Source organism: Fonsecaea pedrosoi (assembly GCF_000835455.1).
Source record: "Fonsecaea pedrosoi CBS 271.37 unplaced genomic scaffold supercont1.4, whole genome shotgun sequence".
Taxonomy (NCBI): Eukaryota; Fungi; Ascomycota; class Eurotiomycetes; order Chaetothyriales; family Herpotrichiellaceae; genus Fonsecaea; species Fonsecaea pedrosoi.
Window position 1 is genome coordinate 2,533,631 of NW_013550612.1, and position 21,066 is coordinate 2,554,696.

Consider the following 21,066-nt stretch of genomic DNA (forward strand, 5'->3'; position numbering starts at 1 on the left):
TCGACAGCCGGAGTCGAACGAGTACAATTATGTCCATGACAGGAGCAGAGTGAGACGGTTGATGAGTGGCCATGGCTAGTCGAGGAGTCAAGTGGACAATGATTGGCTGCGACGAGGAGGCCGCTCGGCACTCTTTCCGCCGATCCCTGGTCGCTAATCCACGCAAAGACCCAAAAAGGTGGTGGCATGGCTGTGCATGGCACTGTTTGTGCTGCCTACTTGGGCACTCAGGGTACTAAACCTGTCTACCTAGGTACTCTATTATCTCTTATTCCCCTCCTAGGCACCTTATCCGGGTATTAACTACCTATGGATGCTATTCAAGAAGTTCGGTTTGCGAGGCTCCACCATCCACAGGGCAAGCCACGCATCCCGCCCGCCATCCACTGTAGAACTGCCACTTGCCCCAATTCACCAAGTCCACCACTCAGCACTCTCTGTTCCCTCTGCACACACTAGTCAGTCCGCCTTCCTGGGCATTTCGCATTGTCTTTTCTCTCCCTCCACTTCTCCTCGTCATGTTGACCTCTTTGTTCTTGTTCCTTTCTTCTCCTGCACCCAACCACAAACAACTGCTTTGCAAACTACCGTCATAACACCACGCAATCCCCGTCGCATCTGGGTATTCTTCCTCCATGAACGCGTTTGTCTCGCCGAATGTATGTATATATCCTCCTTCGCACGAGGTTTCCACAACCGCGGATCGCGTTCGACACACCTTGGGTCCTCAACCACGTTCAACAAGCTCACCAACTTCATTACTCTAGGTCGCGCTCGTCCTAGAATAACCTCCCAGTCTCCATCTCCTCCCCCTCCTACCTCCCCGCCGACCGCGTTGCACTAGGTTGGCCTTTACTTCTCCTGCACAGGATGGTCTTATTCAAGAGAAAACCCGTGCGCTACCTACCCCATCCCCACATCGACGACCAGGAATCCGATGTTTGGGTCATCGCCGAGTCCAATGAAGTATTCACCTCGTACGATGCATATCTCGAGCGCATGGACTTTTTCAAGTCCAAAAGATTCACCTGCGAAGTATCAGGACGTTCCGGTCTGACATTCTTCGACGCGCTGAGGAGCGAGCAGGCTGGGTCACGCGAGATTGATGAGGCGTTTCCGCAAGCACTGCGAGAACCCGTCCTACGCAGAGTCCAATTCTCCACCACGTCTCGTATCGATAATTTGGTCGAAGAGGTTTACAACGACTTCAAGAATGACTTCTATCCGGGTGAACTGGTCACCGTCATACTGGACGACGCATCCCGATTAAACGGTCGAGTGCGGGACAAGGCCAAGTTTGCAGAGGTGAGGGCAGCAGACGGTTCCGTGGCAAGAGAGGCTTTCTCCAGATATTTTGTGCGGCTCATTGATCGCCCAGACGAGGAGGCCCTGGTCGACGATAATCATATCGTTAGAGACCGCAAGGTCTTCACGAAACACATGCTCCGTTCTTTCATCAAGAATACCGTGACCAGGGAAGGTTGGAATGGTGCTCCATGGATCGTGAAACCCGAAATTGCCGAGCGATTTCGCATTGACACCAACGTTCCACCTCATCTTCAATACGGCCATAAGATTGCCGCGAAGAAAGCGGAGAAGAAGCAGAACGCTGAGCAAGGAGAGGGTATGTTCGGAATCTGGCAAACTCATAAACTACCCGAGCTGAAGCCTGCTCCTAAAGGACGCAAGAACCAACACACGTCTCAACACCAGCTACAGCGGATCGAAGTGCAGATTCCTCCTCCCTACCACGAGAATTATCCCCCCCAACCGATACCTGACCCAGGATTGTTGCCACGGTCTTGGGACCATATGCATCCAGCCCCTCCACCTCCACCTTTCGATCCATATTACCACGGATATCCTCAATATATGCCACCGAACGGTCACTACTACCCTCCACCGCCGCCTGAGGAGCAGTTGCCTCCCAAGCAAATCATTCAGCCGCCTCCGCCTCCTCCGCCTATCAAATACCCGATAGATGATCTAGATGTTGAACCTGTCCGCGACGGGACGCATCGGCCGACGCTGAAGTTCATCAGCAAAGAGCAATGTGTCGATCGGAAGTCTACGTCTCACCTCATCCCCGGTCTCAAGTCTGAAAATGTCGGCCTCTTACTGGAGACGTGGAATACATTGAATGTGTATTGCCAAGTTCTCAAATTGGACTCGTTCACCTTCGACGATTTTGTGGAAGCGATGATGTTCACCTCGCATGAGATTGACTGCGAATTGTTTGTCGAAGTACATTGCGCAGTTCTGAAACAACTTGTGAATTCCGAGAATGATGATGATGGAGCCATTCAAATATCACTACCAGATCTTCCCGACCCAGACGAGGATGAAGAGGAGGAAGAGGAAGAGGAAAGCAAGCCACCAACACCAACACCCGAACCGGAATATCCAGCGAAACGAACACGAAGTAGTCTCCACAAAGTTCAATTCGCAGAGCCAGAACCAGAGCCAGAAGAACCCGAACCTGTAGTACCTCATCGCGCCGCCGAGATGTTTGGAGAATATGGCTGGATCGACAGGCTTCGGAAGCGTGACCTTAGACATGGTGGCTGGGAATTGGTCATGGTTGGGTTGCTGCATCAGCTTTCCGGCAGGCCCAGACTCACGGACGTTTGTAACAGAATTCTTTCTCATCTTGCCCCTCTAGATGCTGAGCCGACCATGGAAACAGCCAGGATTCAGTACTCGACCATGGACATCAACCTGCGCGCGGAGGCTCTGCAGATCATCTGCCAGTTGTTCCTCGAAACCAAGACCGTCAAGAATTTTCTGGAAGAGATGAGCAACACAATGACTCATTACCGCAAAATCAAGATTGAGCATCAGCGAGCTCGGAAAGAGGCATTGGCGAAGCTTAAGGAGCTTCAAATTGAACGGAGACTGCTGGCGCCGGAACCCGAGAAATCTCCTACCCCGATGCCCGAGCTCGAAGACGCTACGGAGGCGGAAAAAGGCGAAGACGGCGACATTTCGATTCCCGATTCAGAAGATGAAGAGCCCGTCATGACAAGATCTTTGCGACGGGGCAGTGACCGAGCGGCCGAGCGTAAACGGAAACGCGAAGAAGAGCAAGAGCGCAAGGAGAAGGCAGCAGAGGCGAAGCAGAACAAGGGAAGCAAAGAGTATCAGAAAGTTCTCAAGCAGATCGAAAAGGAGCGCGATCGCATCGAACAAGCAGAAGAGCAGATTCTCGTTGTCGACGGGGACTTGCGTGAAGCTGACTGCCCTCGGACACGGGTTCTCGGGAAAGATCGCTTTTGTAACCGGTATTGGTGGTTCGAAAGGAATGCAATGCCACATGGAGGCTTACCCGATAGCTCGACGGCGGGAGCGGAATACGCCAATGGCCGGGTCTGGGTGCAAGGCCCTGACGATATGGAGCGGGAGGGTTTCATTGATGTCAGCGAGCTGGATAAGCAGGCTTACTACCGACGATTCCAGATGACTCCAGCCGAACGGAAGAAACTGGAAGAAGGTACCACGAACCTGGTCTCCGCGAGGCAATGGGGATTCTATGACACACCGGAAGAACTTGACATGCTTATCGGATGGCTCGACTCTCGCGGAATCCGAGAATTGAAGCTGAAAAAGGAACTCAACTTGCAACGTGATGCCATCATCAAACATATGGAGAAACGAGCTGCGTATCTGATGCCGCGAGAGAAATCTGAAGAGCCACCGACGCGGATGTCTACGAGGACCAAGACGCACATCAGCGATAAGGCACATCGATGTCTGAAATGGAAGAACTCTACCGCTCTAGCGGAACTAGGGCATCGCCATGTCGACCCCGTGCCGAAACCGAGAGGGAGAGGCAAGAAGAACATCACTTACGACGAGCCGCAAACAAGGTCAAGCGCGGCAGCTCCACCAGCTCCGCTGAACCGACAGGGTAAACCGGTAACGAGGCAGGGGACAAGGTACAACTTTTGAAAACATCTGCTCTATGTCTGCGACCATCTGCATAACGGAAAAGAAACATCGTGGTGTTGCGGCGGATTAGAAACGATTGGGAAAGCACATTGCATTGACTTTGATTCATTTCTCCAAGAGGGCTATTTGGCTGGCATTTGTCTTTCGGGGCGTGGACAGTTTCTCCAAATTTTCCGTGCGGGACACTACTATGAGCTCGCCGGGACTGGATTCAACAGGGTTGGGCGGTTTACATTCCTGCGCGTTCTCCTGGAAGGCTTGATGAGAAATGAGTGCATGAAAACGGGCGCTGGACAGATTACTCTCTCCGACTCAAATTTGTCAGCCAACACCGGACAGAAGAGAAAACGGGGCATTGTTTCGGAAAAGCTATGAGGACTAGAGAGGAGTTTTGCATCGTGTATGGATTGATGTTGCATTCATAGATTTGCGCTTAGAAATGAGCTGTGAAAACAGCGAGCCTGTATTACCGACGCAACAGCTAGAGCCCCGTGGGTGCTTTGGGTGCTTTCTGTGCATTGAGGAGACGAAAAATGGGTAAAGACATTTTTGAGACTGGATGATGGTTCCTCTCCATTTCATGCTGTCACTTAAGAAACTATAAATGGGACACCACTGATCCGCTCAATCTTATTACTCAGTGCCTTACAATTCATCTCTCAGAACCTCTTGGGCCTTGGCCGCAAAGCCTTGCCTGGCGGCGATCTTCCTGCCGGGTTTCTCAATCACCACGTCCTCGCCGCGGTCCTTGAGTCCGCGCTTGACCATGCTCGTGAGGATCTCGTACGCGACCTGCGCGCCGGCCAGCGCGGTGGCTTCGCCGTGGCCCGCCTCGTACGCAGGGCTCACCTCGACGACGTCGGCGCCGACGAGATTCAGGCCCTCGACGCCGCGGAGGATCTGGATGAGTTCGCGCGTGGTCCAGCCGCCGGGCTCGGGCGTGCCGGTACCAGGGGCCAGACCGGGGTCGATCACGTCGATGTCCACGGAGAGATAGACGGGCATGGAGGTGCCCATCCGCTCCATGATCAGGTCGATGATGCCCTTGACGCCGACGGCGTCGATGTCGTCGGACTCGATGCGCAGGAACCCCTGGCGCTCGTCGTCGGCGTAGTCGTGGAAGTCGTCGCCCAGGAGCCGCGTCCGCAGGCCCGCGTGCACCGACGACCCGTTGTTGATGAGCCCTTCCTGCGACGCGATCCAGAACATGGTCCCGTGCGTGAAGTCCGCCTGCGTGGGCGTCTCGGCCCACGCGCTCGGGTACGCACCGGGGTGCCAGGTGTCGAGGTGCGCGTCGAAATGCAACACCGCGATGGGCTGCTTGTAGATCTTCTCCAGCGCGCGAAGGGCCGGGAGGGCGATCGAGTGGTCTCCGCCCAGGGTGATCAGCTTCGGGTGCTCGTGGCTCTCCGGGTTCTTGTAGCTCAGCGGTCGGCGAGACAGCAGCTCGAGGTACGCCGAGGTCATCTGGTGCAGCGCCAATGCGTTGTCAAAAGGCGTGATGGGGATGTCTCCACAGTCGAGGACCAGAGGCCACGACGTGTACGGATTGATGTGGGCGCGGTGGTTGAAGCCTCGGAAGGACGTCTGGCGAGCAGAGGCGGCACGGATGGCACGAGGGCCGAAGCGGGCGCCTGGCAGAGAGAGAAAGAATGAGAAACGATGCGCTACCTTTGCGAACCAGACAGACATGTTCTTTTTGTCTTCTTCTTCTTCTTCTTCTTCTCCTGTTGGGCCCAAGGACATTGTCCTGGCTTTGGGGAAACTAGCTTACCGGGTCGATAACTCACTGCTGTGTCATACGGGGCGCCAATGATGCCGATATCGAACGGCTCGTACGGGGTGGTCAGGCATTTTACATGCCTGAGATGAGCGAATGTTGATATTCCCGAGAATCCCCACTGTAACAAGAGTGTCAATACACATGATATATAAGCTCAAGTATTGGCCCTTCTGGTTCCGGCTCAAGTGTATAATCCTACCACCAGGAACGCAGAACCTGTGGTGGAAGGCTTGGAAACACAGTACTGAGGCGCCTTACATCAAAGTCCCATTTCGCTTTCAATTCATCGAGCGGACTACCGGATTCAGGCGGGATCTCGAGTTCCGGATTGTCGTAGAAGGAGGAATGAGCAAAGGGAAGGAGAGGGAGCAATATCGACAAGGACCACGACGGCAGCAGCATCGTTGAGGAACGGCCAGTTGGTCACGTAGGTCTTCCACCCAATGCTGTTTGTATAGATACCAAGAGGGAGAGAGCAGAGAAAGAAAAAAAAAACTTACATCCAAAAGAGTAACATTCTCATGTATCCATTATCTAACAGGATATCATCATGGCCCGCCCATGAAAAAAAGACTCCATCGAGTTGGGATGATGGATTAGGGCGTCAAGGGCGTCGAATGAAACTCGGCGCCACCCAAAATCCAAAAAGAACTAGAGGGTGACGCCGCTTTTGAGCGGAGATTCCCGCTGTCTGTTTCGCGTTGCTGTGATTGGTCCGGGTTGACCTCCTGTCTTGCTCCCTCGCCGACGCCCCCGGAGACGGGACATATACAGCTATAGGACGAAGACCAGAAGAGAAATGTCAAGGAGATGCGGAGAGTTGTCGTGACTGGGCTGGGAGCTGTGACGCCCCTGGGTGTTGGTATGTTTTGATGATTGCTGCCATCGACCACCGCTCTCGAGGTTGACGACGATTTGTGTTCTTTTTTGCAGGTGTCAATCGAACATGGTCCCGGATTCTACAGGGACATTGCGGCATCGTCTCAACACGCCATCTCGGAGAAGAATTCAAGGCGCTTCCAAGTCAAGTCGCCGGTCTGGTACCTGTTCCCAGATCTGACTCGGATGCGGAAGAGGGCGTTTGGAGAGCTCAGGATCATGTCACGCCAACGGTACGGTCTTCAGGCTGGCTTTCTCCCCCCTTGAAAGGTGAAAATCCAACGAAATACTGAGGCTGAACGCTGGGATAGGAACTCCGCCAGACTGCCAAATTCGCACAGTACGCTCTTGCAGCGTCCGCCGAAGCATTGCAAGATGCTGGCTTCAAAGACGGCAAGGGTCTCGATCAAGAGATGACGGTACGTTGATGAATATTGCCCAACGTCAACGCCTTCCACCGCGGCATGTTGCCAAAAATTCGCGTATATGAAAGAGTTGTCCTGGAAACTGACCACCAAATCTATTCGCAGGGCGTCTGTCTAGGTTCCGGCATCGGGAACCTTGAAGACCTATACAACACCTCGGTGGTGTACAACCAGGAGAAGAACTACCGCAAGATCCACCCGCTGTTCGTCCCCCGGCTGTTGATCAATCTCGGAGCTGGACACATCTCCATGCGCTACGGTCTCAGAGGACCGAATCACGCAGCCACCACCGCCTGCACCACGGGCGCCCACAGCCTCGGAGACGCGTCGCGCTTCATCAAATCTGGAGAAGCCGATGTCATGATCGCCGGGGGTGCTGAGTCGTGTATCCATCCGCTCGCCATAGGTGGATTTGCGCGGTCCAGGAGCTTGGTGACCAAGTTCAACGATGAACCATCGAAGAGCTCAAGGCCTTTCGACGCGGATAGGGCTGGCTTTGTGATCAGTGAGGGCGCGGCTTGCATTGTGCTCGAGGTAAGACCGAGTCATGCCCATCGTGCGAGACGCTCGCAGTACACGCTCGGAACGTTCTGACATGCCAGTCAAGGAAATGGAGCATGCCAAATCCCGCGGCGCCAGAATCTACGCCGAACTCGTCGGCTACGGCAACTCCGCGGACGCTCACCATCTCACAGCGCCGCTGGAAAATGGTGCCGGAGCTCTCCTAGCCATGAAAAAGGCCCTCAGACAGGCCCAAATTCCCCCTTCCAAAGTGGACTACATCAATGCTCACGCAACTTCCACACCATTGGGCGATGAGGCTGAAAACCAGGCAATGAAGACACTTATGTTGGGAGAGCATGGCAAGAAATCTGCCAACGAGATCAACGTGAGCAGTACCAAGGGCGCAATTGGACACCTTCTAGGCGCTGCAGGAGCCGTTGAAGCTTTGTTCACTGTTCTGGCCATGTACGAGGTACGTATTTTTCAGCCTGACACCTCCCAGTAGGTGCGACTATAGGAATGGTGTTAATAACGATATGATGGCTAGGACACACTGCCCCCCACTACCAACCTCGTCTCCAAAGGCGACGAGTTCGACTGCAACTATGTTGCGAACACGGCGCAACAGGCAAAAGTTAACATCGCCTTGACCAATAGCTTTGGCTTTGGAGGAACAAATGCAAGTCTCTGCTTCCAAAAATATAAGTGAGACTCAACCTTTTGAGGACTTTTGGTCTGCTACTCCAACCAAAATATTCGTCCGACGACGTTCGTCGCTCAAATCAGTGCGCTGTCCACCACGAATGATCCCCCTTAAGCCACATCTATCGAGGTCTTTCGGAGAGGCGCCTTCAGCCCAGATTGAGGCAAACCAATACCTGCCGTTACAGGCGAAGCTGATATTTCACTGGGGAACGTTTCGTGGATGGCAGACTGGGGTATAGCACTTTTGGCGCTGTCAGGGGGAACACTGAACAAGCCGCCGGATCTGTTGCCGCTCATGGCATTTGATAGCATTTCCTTCATCCGTACCAGCTGGTATTTCCGCCGGGTCGGGAAAAGTGGTTTGGTGACGAGGGGTTGCGGTCGAGCAAAGCTTCTAGCGATGGCTGTCATCACTGAGTCTCGCTCCTCATCCGAATCGACCGGACCAGTCAGACTAGGGTCGAGATCCTCCTCAAGGAGCGCAGGGGCGTTTGCATCGAGCGCAGCTTTCTGCTGGCGTGCTTGATTCTTTTTCTGGTATGCAGCGAGCAACATGTCGTAAGGCAGACTTCTTCCGGGAACAGCCCGCTTTGCTCCCATGGAGTGGCTCTTGCATGTTAAACTCCTTGCGCACTGTCCACCATTTGGCAGTATCACGCCGCATTGTTTCTCCACGTCAACCGGACCTTTGGGTTTCACCACCTTCGGTTTCTGTTCTTCCTTTCTCTTCTTCTTTCTTGGCTCTTTGTCATCTTCGGCGTCGGCCTTCCGTTTCTTGGTCTTCTTGGGGGCATCATCATCACCGTTGACACCATCTTTTCTGGAAGAGCCTTTGACATCGTCGTCGTCGTCATCATCATCGTCTGCTCTCTCTGCCCGTTCCTTCGCGCGCGCCGCAGCTTCGCGTGCTTCCTTTTTCTTGCGCGCTTTGTCTTGCTTGGACTTCAAACACAAGGATATGTGCCACTTGGCAGTGCGCTTTAGAACCATCTTCTTGCAATGTTTGCAGATCACGGTATCGAGGTTTTCGAGGCGGCCGTTGGGGAAATTTGCCATGGTCTCGTCATCAAACTTGGGTACTTCTGGAGAAGGCGCCTCTGCGTTGTTCTTGACGCCTGTGACTGTCAGAAGGGGCCAATGCCAGGGATGCATCTCACTCACCATTTACTTGAGCCGATTTCTTGGCTTGAAGAGGGAACTTCTTTAATTTGACCTTGGGTACCTTCTTACTGCCTTTGCTGAACTTGTAGCCGGACGCGCTGATAAGGCTGTCTGTGTTGGATCCAACAGATGAGGCTATCAGCAAGTTTCAGTCCCACCCTGACTGCGCCAGGGTTTTGATGTGTACGAACCTCGTGCATCATTTGCCATGTTGGAGACTTTCACCAACGAATTTCGCAACGCCGACGGTCAAAGGGAGGGTTGGATGAATCTGCTCGAGTACAAGCAATGGCGGCGGCCGACAGTTCTCGAGTCTCGGAGTGTTGTTATCTTCGGTCACCTCTTTCGCAGGCCACGGCATGTCAAGGAGAAATGCGGAGGACCAGAGGACCTAAACGATGGGGGAAACTGCGGGCGGTACGTCGAGACTAGGCCTATCATGGTTAGACACTTATCAAAATTTAAGGTTATATGATGGAAACGCCACACGAGTGCTTAGTAATACTTGATGCATTAGACATTCACGCACTCTGCCCTACAATACTCGTACAAAGTACAGCGGACCATCTAGGCTTCGGGCGACGAAGCCAGAATCTCTCTTCGACTCCCTTCGGTCTGGGCTTGAAGAATTGATTTGGTCCGCTCAAGTTTTTGCGCAAGGAAACAAATCTCCCCATCTCACCGGCAGCCTCTCTCTCTCTCTCCGTCCTCCTCTGCGCATACACCTCTCAGCCATGGATAACGGAGGGCCCGAACCCCCGCACCCCGAGATCAACTCTCTCATGCAGCGCATCGGCGGGCAATGGGCAGGCCATGCGCTCCAGAAATCCTTTCAACACGAAGTCGCCCACCTCCTCGGGCGCGGGAGAAACACGTCGTTCCCCGGCGCCCAACCCGTCTCCTTCTCGTCGGAACACATACAGGAACTCAAGAGTCAAGACTACTACGTATGCGAAAAGACCGACGGCCTGCGCTACCTCCTGTACCTCACGCAAGATGGCGACAGGGACATCCACTACTTTATCGACCGACGAAACGACTACTGGTACGTGCCGAACCTGCACTTTCCGCACCACGAAGACAAGACCTTTCGGCGATTTCACACCGGCACGATATTGGACGGGGAATTGGTCGAGGACAAGTACCCGGATCGAGAGCCTGTCATCAAGTTCCTCGTGTTCGACTGTCTGGTCTTGGACTCTGTGGTCTTTATGCAGCGGCCGCTCGACAAACGCCTCGCCTACTTCCAGACCCACGTCCTCCAGCCGTACAATGCCATGTTCAAACAGCACCCGGAATACACGAGGCCGTTTGTGCTCGAGGACAAACACAACGAGTTCAGCTACGCCCTGGAGAAAATGTTCAAGGAAGTGATCCCCAAGGTGAAACAGACGCACGGCAACGACGGCCTGATCTTCACTTGCCGGGACGCACCCTACAAGATGGGCACCGATCCACATATCCTCAAATGGAAACCACCCTCTGAGAACACGGTCGACTTCCTCCTCCGGATCGAGTGGGCGAGAATGGAGCCAGACCCGGACGATCCAGACCAATCCCCACAAATCGACTTTTACTCATTCCCCGAGAAATTCTCCCTCTTCATCCACGTGGGCAGCAACGAGTACTCGTACATCGAGGACATGTACGTCGAGCCCCAGGAGTGGGAGGAGTGGAAGAACCTGAACCACCCGCTCCAAGACATCATTGTCGAATGCTACCAGGACGAGCTGCAACGGTGGCGGTTCCATCGGTTCCGACACGACAAGGAGAATGCCAACCACATCAAGGTGTTCAAGAGCGTGATTCGGTCGATCCAGAGCCACGTGACCGAGCAGGACCTGTTGAACCACGCCCCGGAGATCAGGACGGCCTGGAAACTTCGAGCCGAGGAGGAGAAGGAAAAGCGGAAGCGACTCGCCGCCGTTAAACAGGAGGGGTGATGTTTTTACAAGTAATTTTTTTTTTTCGATTTCAAATCTCAAAAGAGCAAGCGTGCGTGGCGTTGGATTTTATACGTTGGGGGGCGAGGGGGGGTGTATGGTATTTGGTAAGGATGAAAAGAGATCCAACCAAGGAGTTAACGAGGGGACTGGCTGGCTGGCTGACTGCTGGCTGTTGCGCAAAGTTTACCCAATATCCCGACAGCATTGGAAATGGTACCGAGGAGTTGCTGCTCACTCGCTCCATTGGCATTAACATGGGCAACGGCGTGGGTATGTAGCGGGCACGGGCATGGATATGGGTATGAACATGGGCAATATATGCGGTTTGGTGTGCACCAACGAAAGTCAGTGGGAGCGAGCAATCAATCGAAGACAGAGAGTTTCACTCTTTTTGTTTGTGCTGTATCACTTTCCGCGTCTCCTTTTTCCTCTTCTTTTCCCTCTTTCTTTCTTTCCGTATTTATTGCCCCTTTCTGTCGTCGCTGTGAAGGTCGCAAAATGAAAATCGCAACGAAAACCCAGGCCACCCAAGTCAACACTGTTTTCAGGCCGTTGCGAAATCGTTGGGTAAGTAATACCCCGTACATATGTACGTACGTATGTGACACGAGTAGGATTGAAATACGTATGTGTACTAGGTGTGGAGCAAATGTATTGTTGGTTTAGTGTGTAAGGCCCATGTGTATATTGCACTTTTACACGGTGTGTACTCGGTACAAGTACATGAGCAGCATCTAGGTAGGGTACGCAGATCGGGTAAATTGTGTCGGTGGTGATGTCTCCTGCTTGGTACCTACAAGTAGTACATGGTACTTGGTACTTAGTACGCGACATTTCCTGTATATGCTCCCTGTCGTCCGGAGGCGCTGGTGGCATCAACGTTGATGCCTGCGCCAGGGCCACCAGAACCAGCGCCCGCGTCCGCCATCGGCGTGTCGTCCGCGCGGGCGACTTTTTCACGTTGTGCTCGCTCGCCGCCGAGAAAGCGGAAGGGCGTGCTTGTCCAGTCCGTCGCAGCCGTCACGTCTAAACCGCCTGTGCTAGACCCGGCGCTTCTGCCGCTTTGTTCTTGAGGGGAACACTCGTCTGGCCGGGCGAGTGAGGATCCCGGTTTCCACGCCATAGGGTGCTGGGGGATTGGATTCAATGCGGTAGCTTGTGAGGCCGGCGCTGGTGCAGGTGCAGGTGCAGGTGCAGGCGCAGGGGCACCCTCAGTCATGGCCAGGATGTCCGGGTTCGGCAGAGACATCCATTGGTCGAGGAATGCCCAGTCAACTTCGAGGTTCAGTGGCATCGAGCTGTTGGCCGCCATGTCCTCGGCAGGGAGGTCAGAAGAGGACGATGTTGTCCCCGTCACCGCACTCGTAGCGGCTGTCGCGGGGCCTGGGTTCGGTGTTGGTGGAAAATACGTGGGACTGAATGGGAGGAAACTCATAAACGGGTTCGGGCCGAGACCTGGGTTCTGAATGCCCGGCATGAGACGCAGGTTGGGGTTCAGCGTGGCGCCGCCGTCGGTGATGCTGGAGTTATTGAATGTCGGGGTAAAATAGGTGCCGCCACTACCGTCACCATCACTACCACGTCCTTCCCCAACGCCAGGCTGGCCCTGCTGAATGTGAGACGATGTCGACGAGGACGGATAGTTCGAGAATGCGCCACGGTTCTGTTGATCTGATAGTGTCGGCTGAACCATAGAGATGTCGTACTGCATCGGGAACATGACAGAACCCGCAAATCGCCCTGGTTGCATGGTTGTCTGAGGTGGTAACGTTGAAGATTCTTGTGTTTGTCCTTCCGAGTGGGTGATCGACATCGACGTGTTGCTCTTGGGATCCCTCGTGTTGCCGCCAAATGAGCCTGACCATGTCGATTGTGCAACCGTCTCTGGGCTTGCAATCTCACTCAGAACCACCTTCAGAATGTCTGCTACTCTCTTCGCCTCATTGCTTGTGGGACTCAGTTCCTCACAGATTCCAAACGCCGCCTTCAACAGCTGGAACTGCTCAACCACTTTGTCGTCCTCGGAATTCTCGAGGTTCCTTCCAGGATTCCCTTTCCTCCACATACTCACCGCCAAACACAAGACCATTGCGGCCAGATAGAAATCATTCATGGTGAACGAACTCAACATCCAACGATCCTGATGAAGTTGGCCCCCGGGCTTCAACTCCTTGTGCAGATCTAGCATGTGCCGTGTGATCGCCGTGGCGGCATCTGTGCATATTTTGGTGGAAGCTGGATGGTTGCCTTGCGTCATGTACTTCCTGTGTAGCACGAGGAGCGATTTTTGGTAGAGGAACTCGCAATTGGTGCGCACCATGATGAGATAGCTGGGATCGGCAAAGGATTGTGACATGGGACGAATGTGTAGAATCTGGGGTACAGTGGCGTATACGGCGCGGGCTTCGCGGTCGAGATCCATGACCTCCTCTCCCGAGTAGTCGCGAAACGAGAGCGCGTGCGCGCAGACCTTGCCGAATGTGGTCATCAGACGAGTTTTGACAATGAAATACAGTACTTGCGTGGCTTCTTCCTCCGACCGGGACGGTGGCAAGGCCAGAGTATGCTCATCAAAGTCACTGTCCATCAGGTTTGATGGAGGTAACGTATCCCAGCTATTCGGCGGGATCTGGTTGGGCAAGCCCAGTTGAAAGGAAACCATGAGGTCGAATTGCAGACACATTGCCCAGACGCGCCGCCGAAGTTCACCCTCAAACACGGAGAGATGAGGGAATTGGGATGGATCGCGATGGTAGCCGCTTCGGTACGCGAGCCGCACAAGGATGGGGAATACGATGCTGACTTCGCGCGACGGATCCAGCGTGGCCATGTATTTGCATTGCGCATACAGAGCCAGAGCTTCCACCACATAGCGTTTGGGGCGAATAAAGCCGCCGAGGCGGAGACATTGGCCGGCAGCGTTGAGAAAACTCATCCGTGGACTCAGTTGATCTTCTGGAGTGGACGGCTCCGAGCCCACGGCTTCGGACAAGGTGGCAGACATACAACATATGGAGAATAGTATGGAAACCCAGAGGGGAGGCATCTCTAGCGGTGTGCGCCAAAATTGTTCGTATTGTCTTCGGAATTGGCCCGTGTGGATGAAGGGAATGACCAGATACCGGCTGTTGAAGTAGGTGGACAGACGACGGTCGACTTGCAGTCGTGGAGGAAGGGCCTGCGACAGGATCTGAGAGAGCGAAATATGGCTGGTCGAACCAAACAGGCCTTCTATTTCTTGCGGTTCGACGTCTTCGCCTTCATCAAGCTCGGTCGTCGACGGGCGGCCTCCTTGGCCGTTGCTGCTATTCGAAAGCGCAGACTTGAGTTCTTGTATACTTTCCAGGATTGCAGACCAGTGCGTCGAACCGACGTAGCGCGATTCCGAGGTGCCGTACTGAAGGTGTCCTTCCTTTGCCATGCTGGCATTGGAGGCATCGTTGTCATGTCCAGAACCAGGGCTCGCAGCGGCTTCGGACCCATGCAACGACTGCGCACTCGTCGTGTTTCCCACCATTTGCATGACGAGTTGCTCCAAATGCCGGAGCCTTTCCTGCGCTTGTCCTCGCCGGTTTGTCGCATGACCCATGTTCGTGCCATTGGTGGTGCTTGTGTCGGATGCTCTGGGCAAAGGGATATTGCCGTAAACACAGCTCGACTCGTCGCCTCGTTTGACGCAGGTCTCGCACGGATGACCTTTGTCGCATTTTAATTTCTTGATCCTGCAATTGAAGCAGGAAATGGGCTGTCGATTTCGCTTGCTGATTTTGTGTCCTCCTGGGTGCTGGCTGTCCAGATTTGCGCGGAACTTTGTCGTAAGGGCGGAGAATTCTGCCATTGGATAGATAGGGCCTACTTCGTCCTACTTCAGATCTCAACTAGAATGTGGGGATGCGCTGCAGTCATGGGCATGGGATGGGATGCATGATGAACAGGCACGCAGGATTCGATGATTGAGATCATCTGTTTGGAGTGGCACGATGTTCCCGAATCGGAACTTTCCTTAGTGCGGGTCGCTAATTAGGACGGATATCGCAGGTTCAACAGCCAGGACAGGAAGTCGGTGTTGATTGGAGATTGACATTGGTGTTAGGAGATGAAGAGAGAACATGACTGTAGATTGCGCAGTGGTGGCAGACGAAGAAGACGACGAAGGCAGAGAAATGATGATATCAACTCCCGCAGCTCGCATTTCCAGACAATCTCAAACTCCCCCGGCTCACGATCTAACGAGAAATTTGAATTATCACTACCACATATCATTTCCTATTGGTATGCTTATTGCAAAGAGTTGTCATTGTATATACATGACATTGAGAACCAGCTATCCTGATGTGAGTGACCCCTCCCTGCTTCTTTGCATCATTGCAGTCTCGCTCGCATCAAATCTCCCTCGTGCACCCAGGCTTAATCTTCTCATACAAGGCTGTCAGTTCTTGCCAGATCCTTTTCGCTGCTTGATCTCCCTTGGCACTCTTGACAAAGTTGCTATAGTTCTTGACCCGGCACTCACTCAAGTACTGTCCGTGGGTCTCCCTTCCCGCTGTAGCTCCATGAACCAGCGTTCGCGCGCCATGCTCGCTCGATCGCCCAAGGATCCCGATCAGGACTTTAGTGGGCGCAGGCGTGTAGTTCTGGAAAAAGTTGGTCTTGCAAAGCCCGGGCGCAACATTGTTGACGACCACCAACGGTTTATTGGCTGGGTCTTTCTTCGCCGCTTCTGTCAACCGCGCAGCCAGATATTTGACAAGCAGCATCACCATGAGTTTGCTAAGGTAATATCGCCCTTTCATATCAGCCTTTTTAGGATCCGACACTGTGTTGAGAATCTGTCCCTCGGCAGGAGTGGTTATCTCCTTGTCGTTGGCCGCGAAATGCACTGCCGATCCAACAATGGCAAGGTTCGGGGTGATGTTGTACTTTTTCGCAGAGTCGCGCATGATAGGAACGAGCAGTGAAGCCAGGAGGAATGTCGAAATGACATTCACGGTAATAGTCATCTCGTATCCTTCCACCAGTGTAAACTCCGTACGTTGAATGCCGGCATTGAGAATCGCGGCATCGAGCCTGGGCAGATCTTTGCATCGTTCTGAAAAGGCGACCACACTCGGAAAGGAGCACAGGTCGAGTTCGAAGACGATAATTGTTGGCTGCGGATGTCCCCGGGCTTCGCTGGAGATTGACTGCAGAATAGTCTCCTTCGTCTGGTCCCCTTTCGCGAGGGTGCGACACGCAAGGACGATGGTGCTGCAATTCAACTGCACCAACAATCTGGCAGCATCAAGACCCAATCCAGAATTGGCTCCTGTCACCAAGATGGTTCGACCAGTCAAGTCAACTTGTGGAAGTGGTGGAGTCGAAAGCTGACCGCGAATAAATTGAGCTGGGCCTGACATGATGTTGGGCTAGAGCCTGTCCTGTACTTGCTAGTAATTGTGGTCGACGAGCACAGAATCAGCGTGAAATGATCTTGAATGAGTGGCCAGCAGTCAAATTTCTCCCGAAGACTCTTGGGATGTCCACGTCTTATACGTTGCCTGTTTCCCGAGACGACGAGTCCCTTTCAGCCACGGCGCCCTGTGCAGCAGTTTATGCATGGTGTACAATCTCCGACAGATGCTGGACTTTGGTTTCTCCCTTTCCAGGATGCTGAGTACATTGGGGTCCAGCAAGAGGCCTCAAAGCAGAGATTGAGGATAGGTCTCTGTCGTTGTTGGCATGTGGTTTGGGAAGCCCCCGACTATTGTGGAAACAATTTAACTCCGAATTGTGGAGCACCTCATGGGCAAACTTCCATCCGTCTGCAAATACCAAGGCCCCAAAGAAGCTCGAGGGGTTCATCATCAGCAGGCAGACATGATTCCAACTCCTAAGTCCAAGGGGCGCAGCAATCTCGCAGCCTCTCCCAGCCTGTTCTTATTTGTGCTGAAAACGAGCAATTGCTGCGGACCCGGACCTAGGCGGATGGTTGTCGATTAGCCATACAGCATCTTCATTAGACTTCTGTAATGCCTGCCGTACTCTTTCCGTGTGTATGAGAGGGCCAAGAAGCATGAAGACCTTGTCCACATTGTCTTCAGAGATTCGAACATGCTCAAGAATGGTGATTAACAACGACACAAGTGCTTCCAGGATCTGAGCGTCTGACGACCTCATGCCGCCGTATGGAGCTAGAGAAGTCTGATCGGATGACGAAATAGCCTCGTGGGTTTTCTGAATTGACCTGGTTAGAGAAGTGGGCGATTCCAGTTCTTTCATCTCCGGTATCGTAATCGCCTTCTGCCGCTTTTTTATCCCGACGACACTCGAATATGTTTTCTCGAAGAGGATCTCAAGCTCGTCAAAGACCTCTTCAATTCGGCTGGACATGAAATCCCCTGCTGCACGGCAGATTTCAGCTACTGTGAGGGCGGCGTCCTTGACGATATATGGCGCATTCGCCGCGCCTGGATCGCTCCCAGCAAGTAGTCTTGAAACCACTGCCGGCCAGATGGAGTTCACCAAGGGCAAAAAGGTATTCTCATGCCCTGTAAGGAGCGGACATATCTCCTGCAGCATGTGCAACAAAGTAGAGCGCACCTTCGGCGAAGGAGAGGACAAATGTGGAACCGTGGACTGTGCAATATTGAGTAGAAGCTGGTGGGACTTGGATATTTCGGTCTCCTTCTGGTCCGCGGTCTGCTGGTACGGTTGATCATCCTCTACCTCTTCATTCTCGTCGGATAGGCTTCTCTGCTCCTCGCCTCGCACACCATCTTCAGCAGTAGTCCACGGTCGGTGAGGGGCACCAATAATGTCCTCCTTTTCCTCTTCGGATTGACGTTGTCTGTTTTTCCTGTTTTGTAAGTCGCCGAGGATATCTTGTAAACAGGATACGTGGTTTGATACATTTCGTTTGCTGTCAGGTGCTCCTGCGGACTGTATTGCAAGAATGGCAGGCTTCTGAGAACTCTCTGTCACTACCATTGTAAGAACTTCAAACAACCGTTCGACGAGATTCGAATATCCATGGAAAGTATCCAAGGCGCTAAAAATGCTTCCAATGAGGTCGTCAAGATGTGGGAGAAGCTTTCCACCACAGAGACGAATCATCATTCCGATCACTTGTAAACTAGTGGGAGAAACATCAAAGGCATTGAGCCGCAGCGCAACAGCGTTGATGAGATAATCCACGTTCTCGATCAGCATCTGAGAGGCTGATTCATATTCACATGCTGTGGCCAACAGGTTCAGGGCCGTCATTGCATGCTGCTGGAGCAATGCATTCTTGGAACCGAGCAGAGTCAGCAATGGAAATAATGTCTCCACTAACTCAGGTCTGTATGATTGACGGAGCTGAGAAGCCTGCAGTGTTAAACTTTCGAGAGACAGTGCCACCAGCCGCCAGTCTGTGTCTGCTTCACCTTCGAGGTCAGGATATTCCGTCAGAAATGGCAGAGTGTTTGAATAAAGATCGGTTATGAGAAAGGGACGGGAAAGTGAGAAGTCAGGGGGGGAAACACTGTCGTCCACGAGCTCCATCATGTCGAATGCATTGCCGCTGTCAGATCTCAGGAACTGGAGGGCGAGCCATGCTGCCGATAATTTCCTGTCAACATCAGGATCATGCACATGATCAACAAGGCTGCGTGTAATGTTCGGGCCAAAGGCCTGCGACTTGAGCGTGGCAATCAGGTTTGTAAGCTCTTGCGTAGACGATTGCTGGCTCTGATGATTCAGGATAACCGGCATAAACTCATGTTCTGATCGTCTAGAGTGCCGAATAAGCTCGCCCGGAGAGATCTGGGGCGCTTCGTTGACCAGTTTCGCCTTATTTGAACTCGATTTAACTCCTGCTGCAACAGTATCGATTAACATTGAAGCAAATTTCCACATTTCTTCGTCTGTGGCACTTGAACTCTCCGTCAACGCGATGAACGACGTCGTTACCTGCTTCAGCAACTGCTGCTTGGGTCTGTCGTCATTACCTTGCATCACCCGGGGGAGTGCTTGAGACCAGTCATAAAATTTCGTGGTCAGAATTTCGGCTATCTCGGGCCTCGACGTTATCAAGTATTTGAGAGCAGATCTTGCCTTTGATCCATCAGGGGATCGGCAAAGGACTGCAAGCGTCTCCACCATCAGAGGCACAGATTGAGCGAGAGTCTGCGAACAGTCATCGATAACTGTCAGGCAAAGCTTGAGAAGAGCCTCAGCAACATCAGGACTGTCATGAGTCCTCAATTTGACTACCTGGATCAGAGCCAGGTCGATTTGAGATGCTGTCGCATCGAACCAGGATTTGTCCAGGATGACCTCATCATCAGCATCTCGTGCTGCGGGAGACTTGGTCTGAATCGCCGAAGTAGTTTTGTCCGGACCGTTACCATCAGTGAGGACGTTCCTCAGAACTTCGGTCATCAAGTCCAAGTAGCCGACAAGAACCTTTCTCGTTCGACGGGCCTGAGTACTAGGTCGAAGAACTTTGACCAATGTAGACACAGTACGTGGAAGCAGACTGGCCAATAATGCTCGACTCTTGATGGCACGCTGAAGCTCAAGAAGGACAAGGGTTGCGCTGATCTGGACGGCCTCGGATGAGGCATCTACTAGTGCTTCGAGTAGTTGGTAGACCAATTGGTCTACAATGTTCCTGCTGCCAACACCTTCCAGGATCGTCGATTTTTGCGAAGTTGTCTGACGGACGAGGACAGCCATGCATTCGAACGACGCAACTTTCAGCTCATCTGTAGGAGGCTGCTCCGGTCGGTTGGGTCCTTGCGAAACCAGCAAGCCCAAGAGGATGAGCAGCTGCTTGGCCATCTCGGGAAGAAGCTTGTCTCCCCATCCTTTCGACACCAATATTTGCACACATCTGACAGCCAGCTCGAGGCCTCGGGATGATATCCGCGGGGATTGATTGAAAACGTGAGTCAGTGGAAAGAAGGTGTATTCGGCCAACTTCTCATCAAGCAGATTCTCATCCCCAAGTGAGCAGAGAACCCGGTGCACCTGTTCCAGTGCCAGCAAGACTGCCTTCGCAGATGTCTGATTAGCCTTGAGTTTGAGAGCGACAGAGCTCAGCTCGACACAAGGTGGACGCAGCTGGGTGACACGTTAGTTGCGGGAAATTTCCTGCCGAAGTTATGCAGCAACGTACCCGCTGGAAAGCCTGCTGCCGCGAGGATTCCATCATGGAATGAATGTAAGTAGCCCTCAAGACATTCTATTCGTAGATGACTGCATGTTTTCGACAACATTGTCTACACCAGGATGCCAGGAACAACTGTGACAGACAAGTGCACAGCCACGGCGGCCAGGCAGCGCATGTGGCGAAGCTTGGCGTCTTGGCATATTTTTCAGTTCCCCTGGGCACCAAGCCTCGTCTCGCTCCTCGTGTGTAAACACTCGATTTAGGCATAACAAGCAAGTAGACGTGCATCTGCGCGAGAGAAGATCTTAGAGGGCCATATCTGCCTTTCACGGTCCGGGGAGCCTGTTGACGAGGGGAATACCCATGAAGATGATTCCCTTGTACTACGAGCAGCAACGTGGCTCGAAAGACATCAGGTATATTTGACATTAACACCAGCATTCGTCGCACCTTGGTTGTTGCAGTCTTCAGCTAGTCTATCCAGGTAGTGGACCAAGTCCTCCACACCAAAATGCAGGAGGCACAGGCTCAACGAGACCCACGAGGTCTGCCTGCTTAGGATGCCGTGTGGTGCATGCCAAC

At 53.1% G+C, this 21,066-nt stretch overlaps 8 protein-coding genes across 8 annotated transcripts; 3 read left to right on the forward strand and 5 right to left on the reverse strand.

Annotated features, from left to right (window-relative positions):
* Nucleotides 1-870: 870 nt before the first annotated feature.
* On the forward strand, nucleotides 871-3,948 carry Z517_06719 (uncharacterized protein; the record flags this gene model as incomplete). The annotated part of the gene is made up of 1 exon (XM_013428458.1): nucleotides 871-3,948. The coding sequence occupies one exon, from the start codon at nucleotides 871-873 to the stop codon at nucleotides 3,946-3,948; it is 3,078 nt and encodes a 1,025-aa protein (XP_013283912.1).
* Nucleotides 3,949-4,593: 645 nt separating this feature from the next.
* Z517_06720 (agmatinase) lies at nucleotides 4,594-6,133 on the reverse strand (the record flags this gene model as incomplete). Its single annotated transcript, XM_013428459.1, has 3 exons — nucleotides 4,594-5,582; nucleotides 5,723-5,849; nucleotides 5,990-6,133. 3 exons carry the CDS (start codon nucleotides 6,131-6,133, stop codon nucleotides 4,594-4,596), a joined length of 1,260 nt encoding a protein of 419 aa, XP_013283913.1.
* Nucleotides 6,134-6,541: 408 nt separating this feature from the next.
* Nucleotides 6,542-8,248, forward strand: Z517_06721 (beta-ketoacyl-acyl-carrier-protein synthase II; the record flags this gene model as incomplete). Its single annotated transcript, XM_013428460.1, has 6 exons — nucleotides 6,542-6,593; nucleotides 6,665-6,843; nucleotides 6,922-7,029; nucleotides 7,141-7,569; nucleotides 7,643-8,011; nucleotides 8,087-8,248. 6 exons carry the CDS (start codon nucleotides 6,542-6,544, stop codon nucleotides 8,246-8,248), a joined length of 1,299 nt encoding a protein of 432 aa, XP_013283914.1.
* Nucleotides 8,249-8,352: 104 nt separating this feature from the next.
* Z517_06722 (uncharacterized protein) lies at nucleotides 8,353-9,615 on the reverse strand (the record flags this gene model as incomplete). Its single annotated transcript, XM_013428461.1, has 3 exons — nucleotides 8,353-9,359; nucleotides 9,406-9,540; nucleotides 9,597-9,615. 3 exons carry the CDS (start codon nucleotides 9,613-9,615, stop codon nucleotides 8,353-8,355), a joined length of 1,161 nt encoding a protein of 386 aa, XP_013283915.1.
* A 524-nt stretch (nucleotides 9,616-10,139) lies between these two features.
* On the forward strand, nucleotides 10,140-11,348 carry Z517_06723 (uncharacterized protein; the record flags this gene model as incomplete). The annotated part of the gene is made up of 1 exon (XM_013428462.1): nucleotides 10,140-11,348. The coding sequence occupies one exon, from the start codon at nucleotides 10,140-10,142 to the stop codon at nucleotides 11,346-11,348; it is 1,209 nt and encodes a 402-aa protein (XP_013283916.1).
* Nucleotides 11,349-12,171: 823 nt separating this feature from the next.
* Z517_06724 (uncharacterized protein) lies at nucleotides 12,172-15,189 on the reverse strand (the record flags this gene model as incomplete). The annotated part of the gene is made up of 1 exon (XM_013428463.1): nucleotides 12,172-15,189. The coding sequence occupies one exon, from the start codon at nucleotides 15,187-15,189 to the stop codon at nucleotides 12,172-12,174; it is 3,018 nt and encodes a 1,005-aa protein (XP_013283917.1).
* A 544-nt stretch (nucleotides 15,190-15,733) lies between these two features.
* On the reverse strand, nucleotides 15,734-16,747 carry Z517_06725 (uncharacterized protein; the record flags this gene model as incomplete). Its single annotated transcript, XM_013428464.1, has 1 exon — nucleotides 15,734-16,747. One exon carries the CDS (start codon nucleotides 16,745-16,747, stop codon nucleotides 15,734-15,736), a length of 1,014 nt encoding a protein of 337 aa, XP_013283918.1.
* A 520-nt stretch (nucleotides 16,748-17,267) lies between these two features.
* Nucleotides 17,268-20,523, reverse strand: Z517_06726 (uncharacterized protein; the record flags this gene model as incomplete). The annotated part of the gene is made up of 2 exons (XM_013428465.1): nucleotides 17,268-20,435; nucleotides 20,491-20,523. The coding sequence occupies 2 exons, from the start codon at nucleotides 20,521-20,523 to the stop codon at nucleotides 17,268-17,270; spliced, it is 3,201 nt and encodes a 1,066-aa protein (XP_013283919.1).
* Between the last annotated feature and the right edge of the window lie 543 nt (nucleotides 20,524-21,066).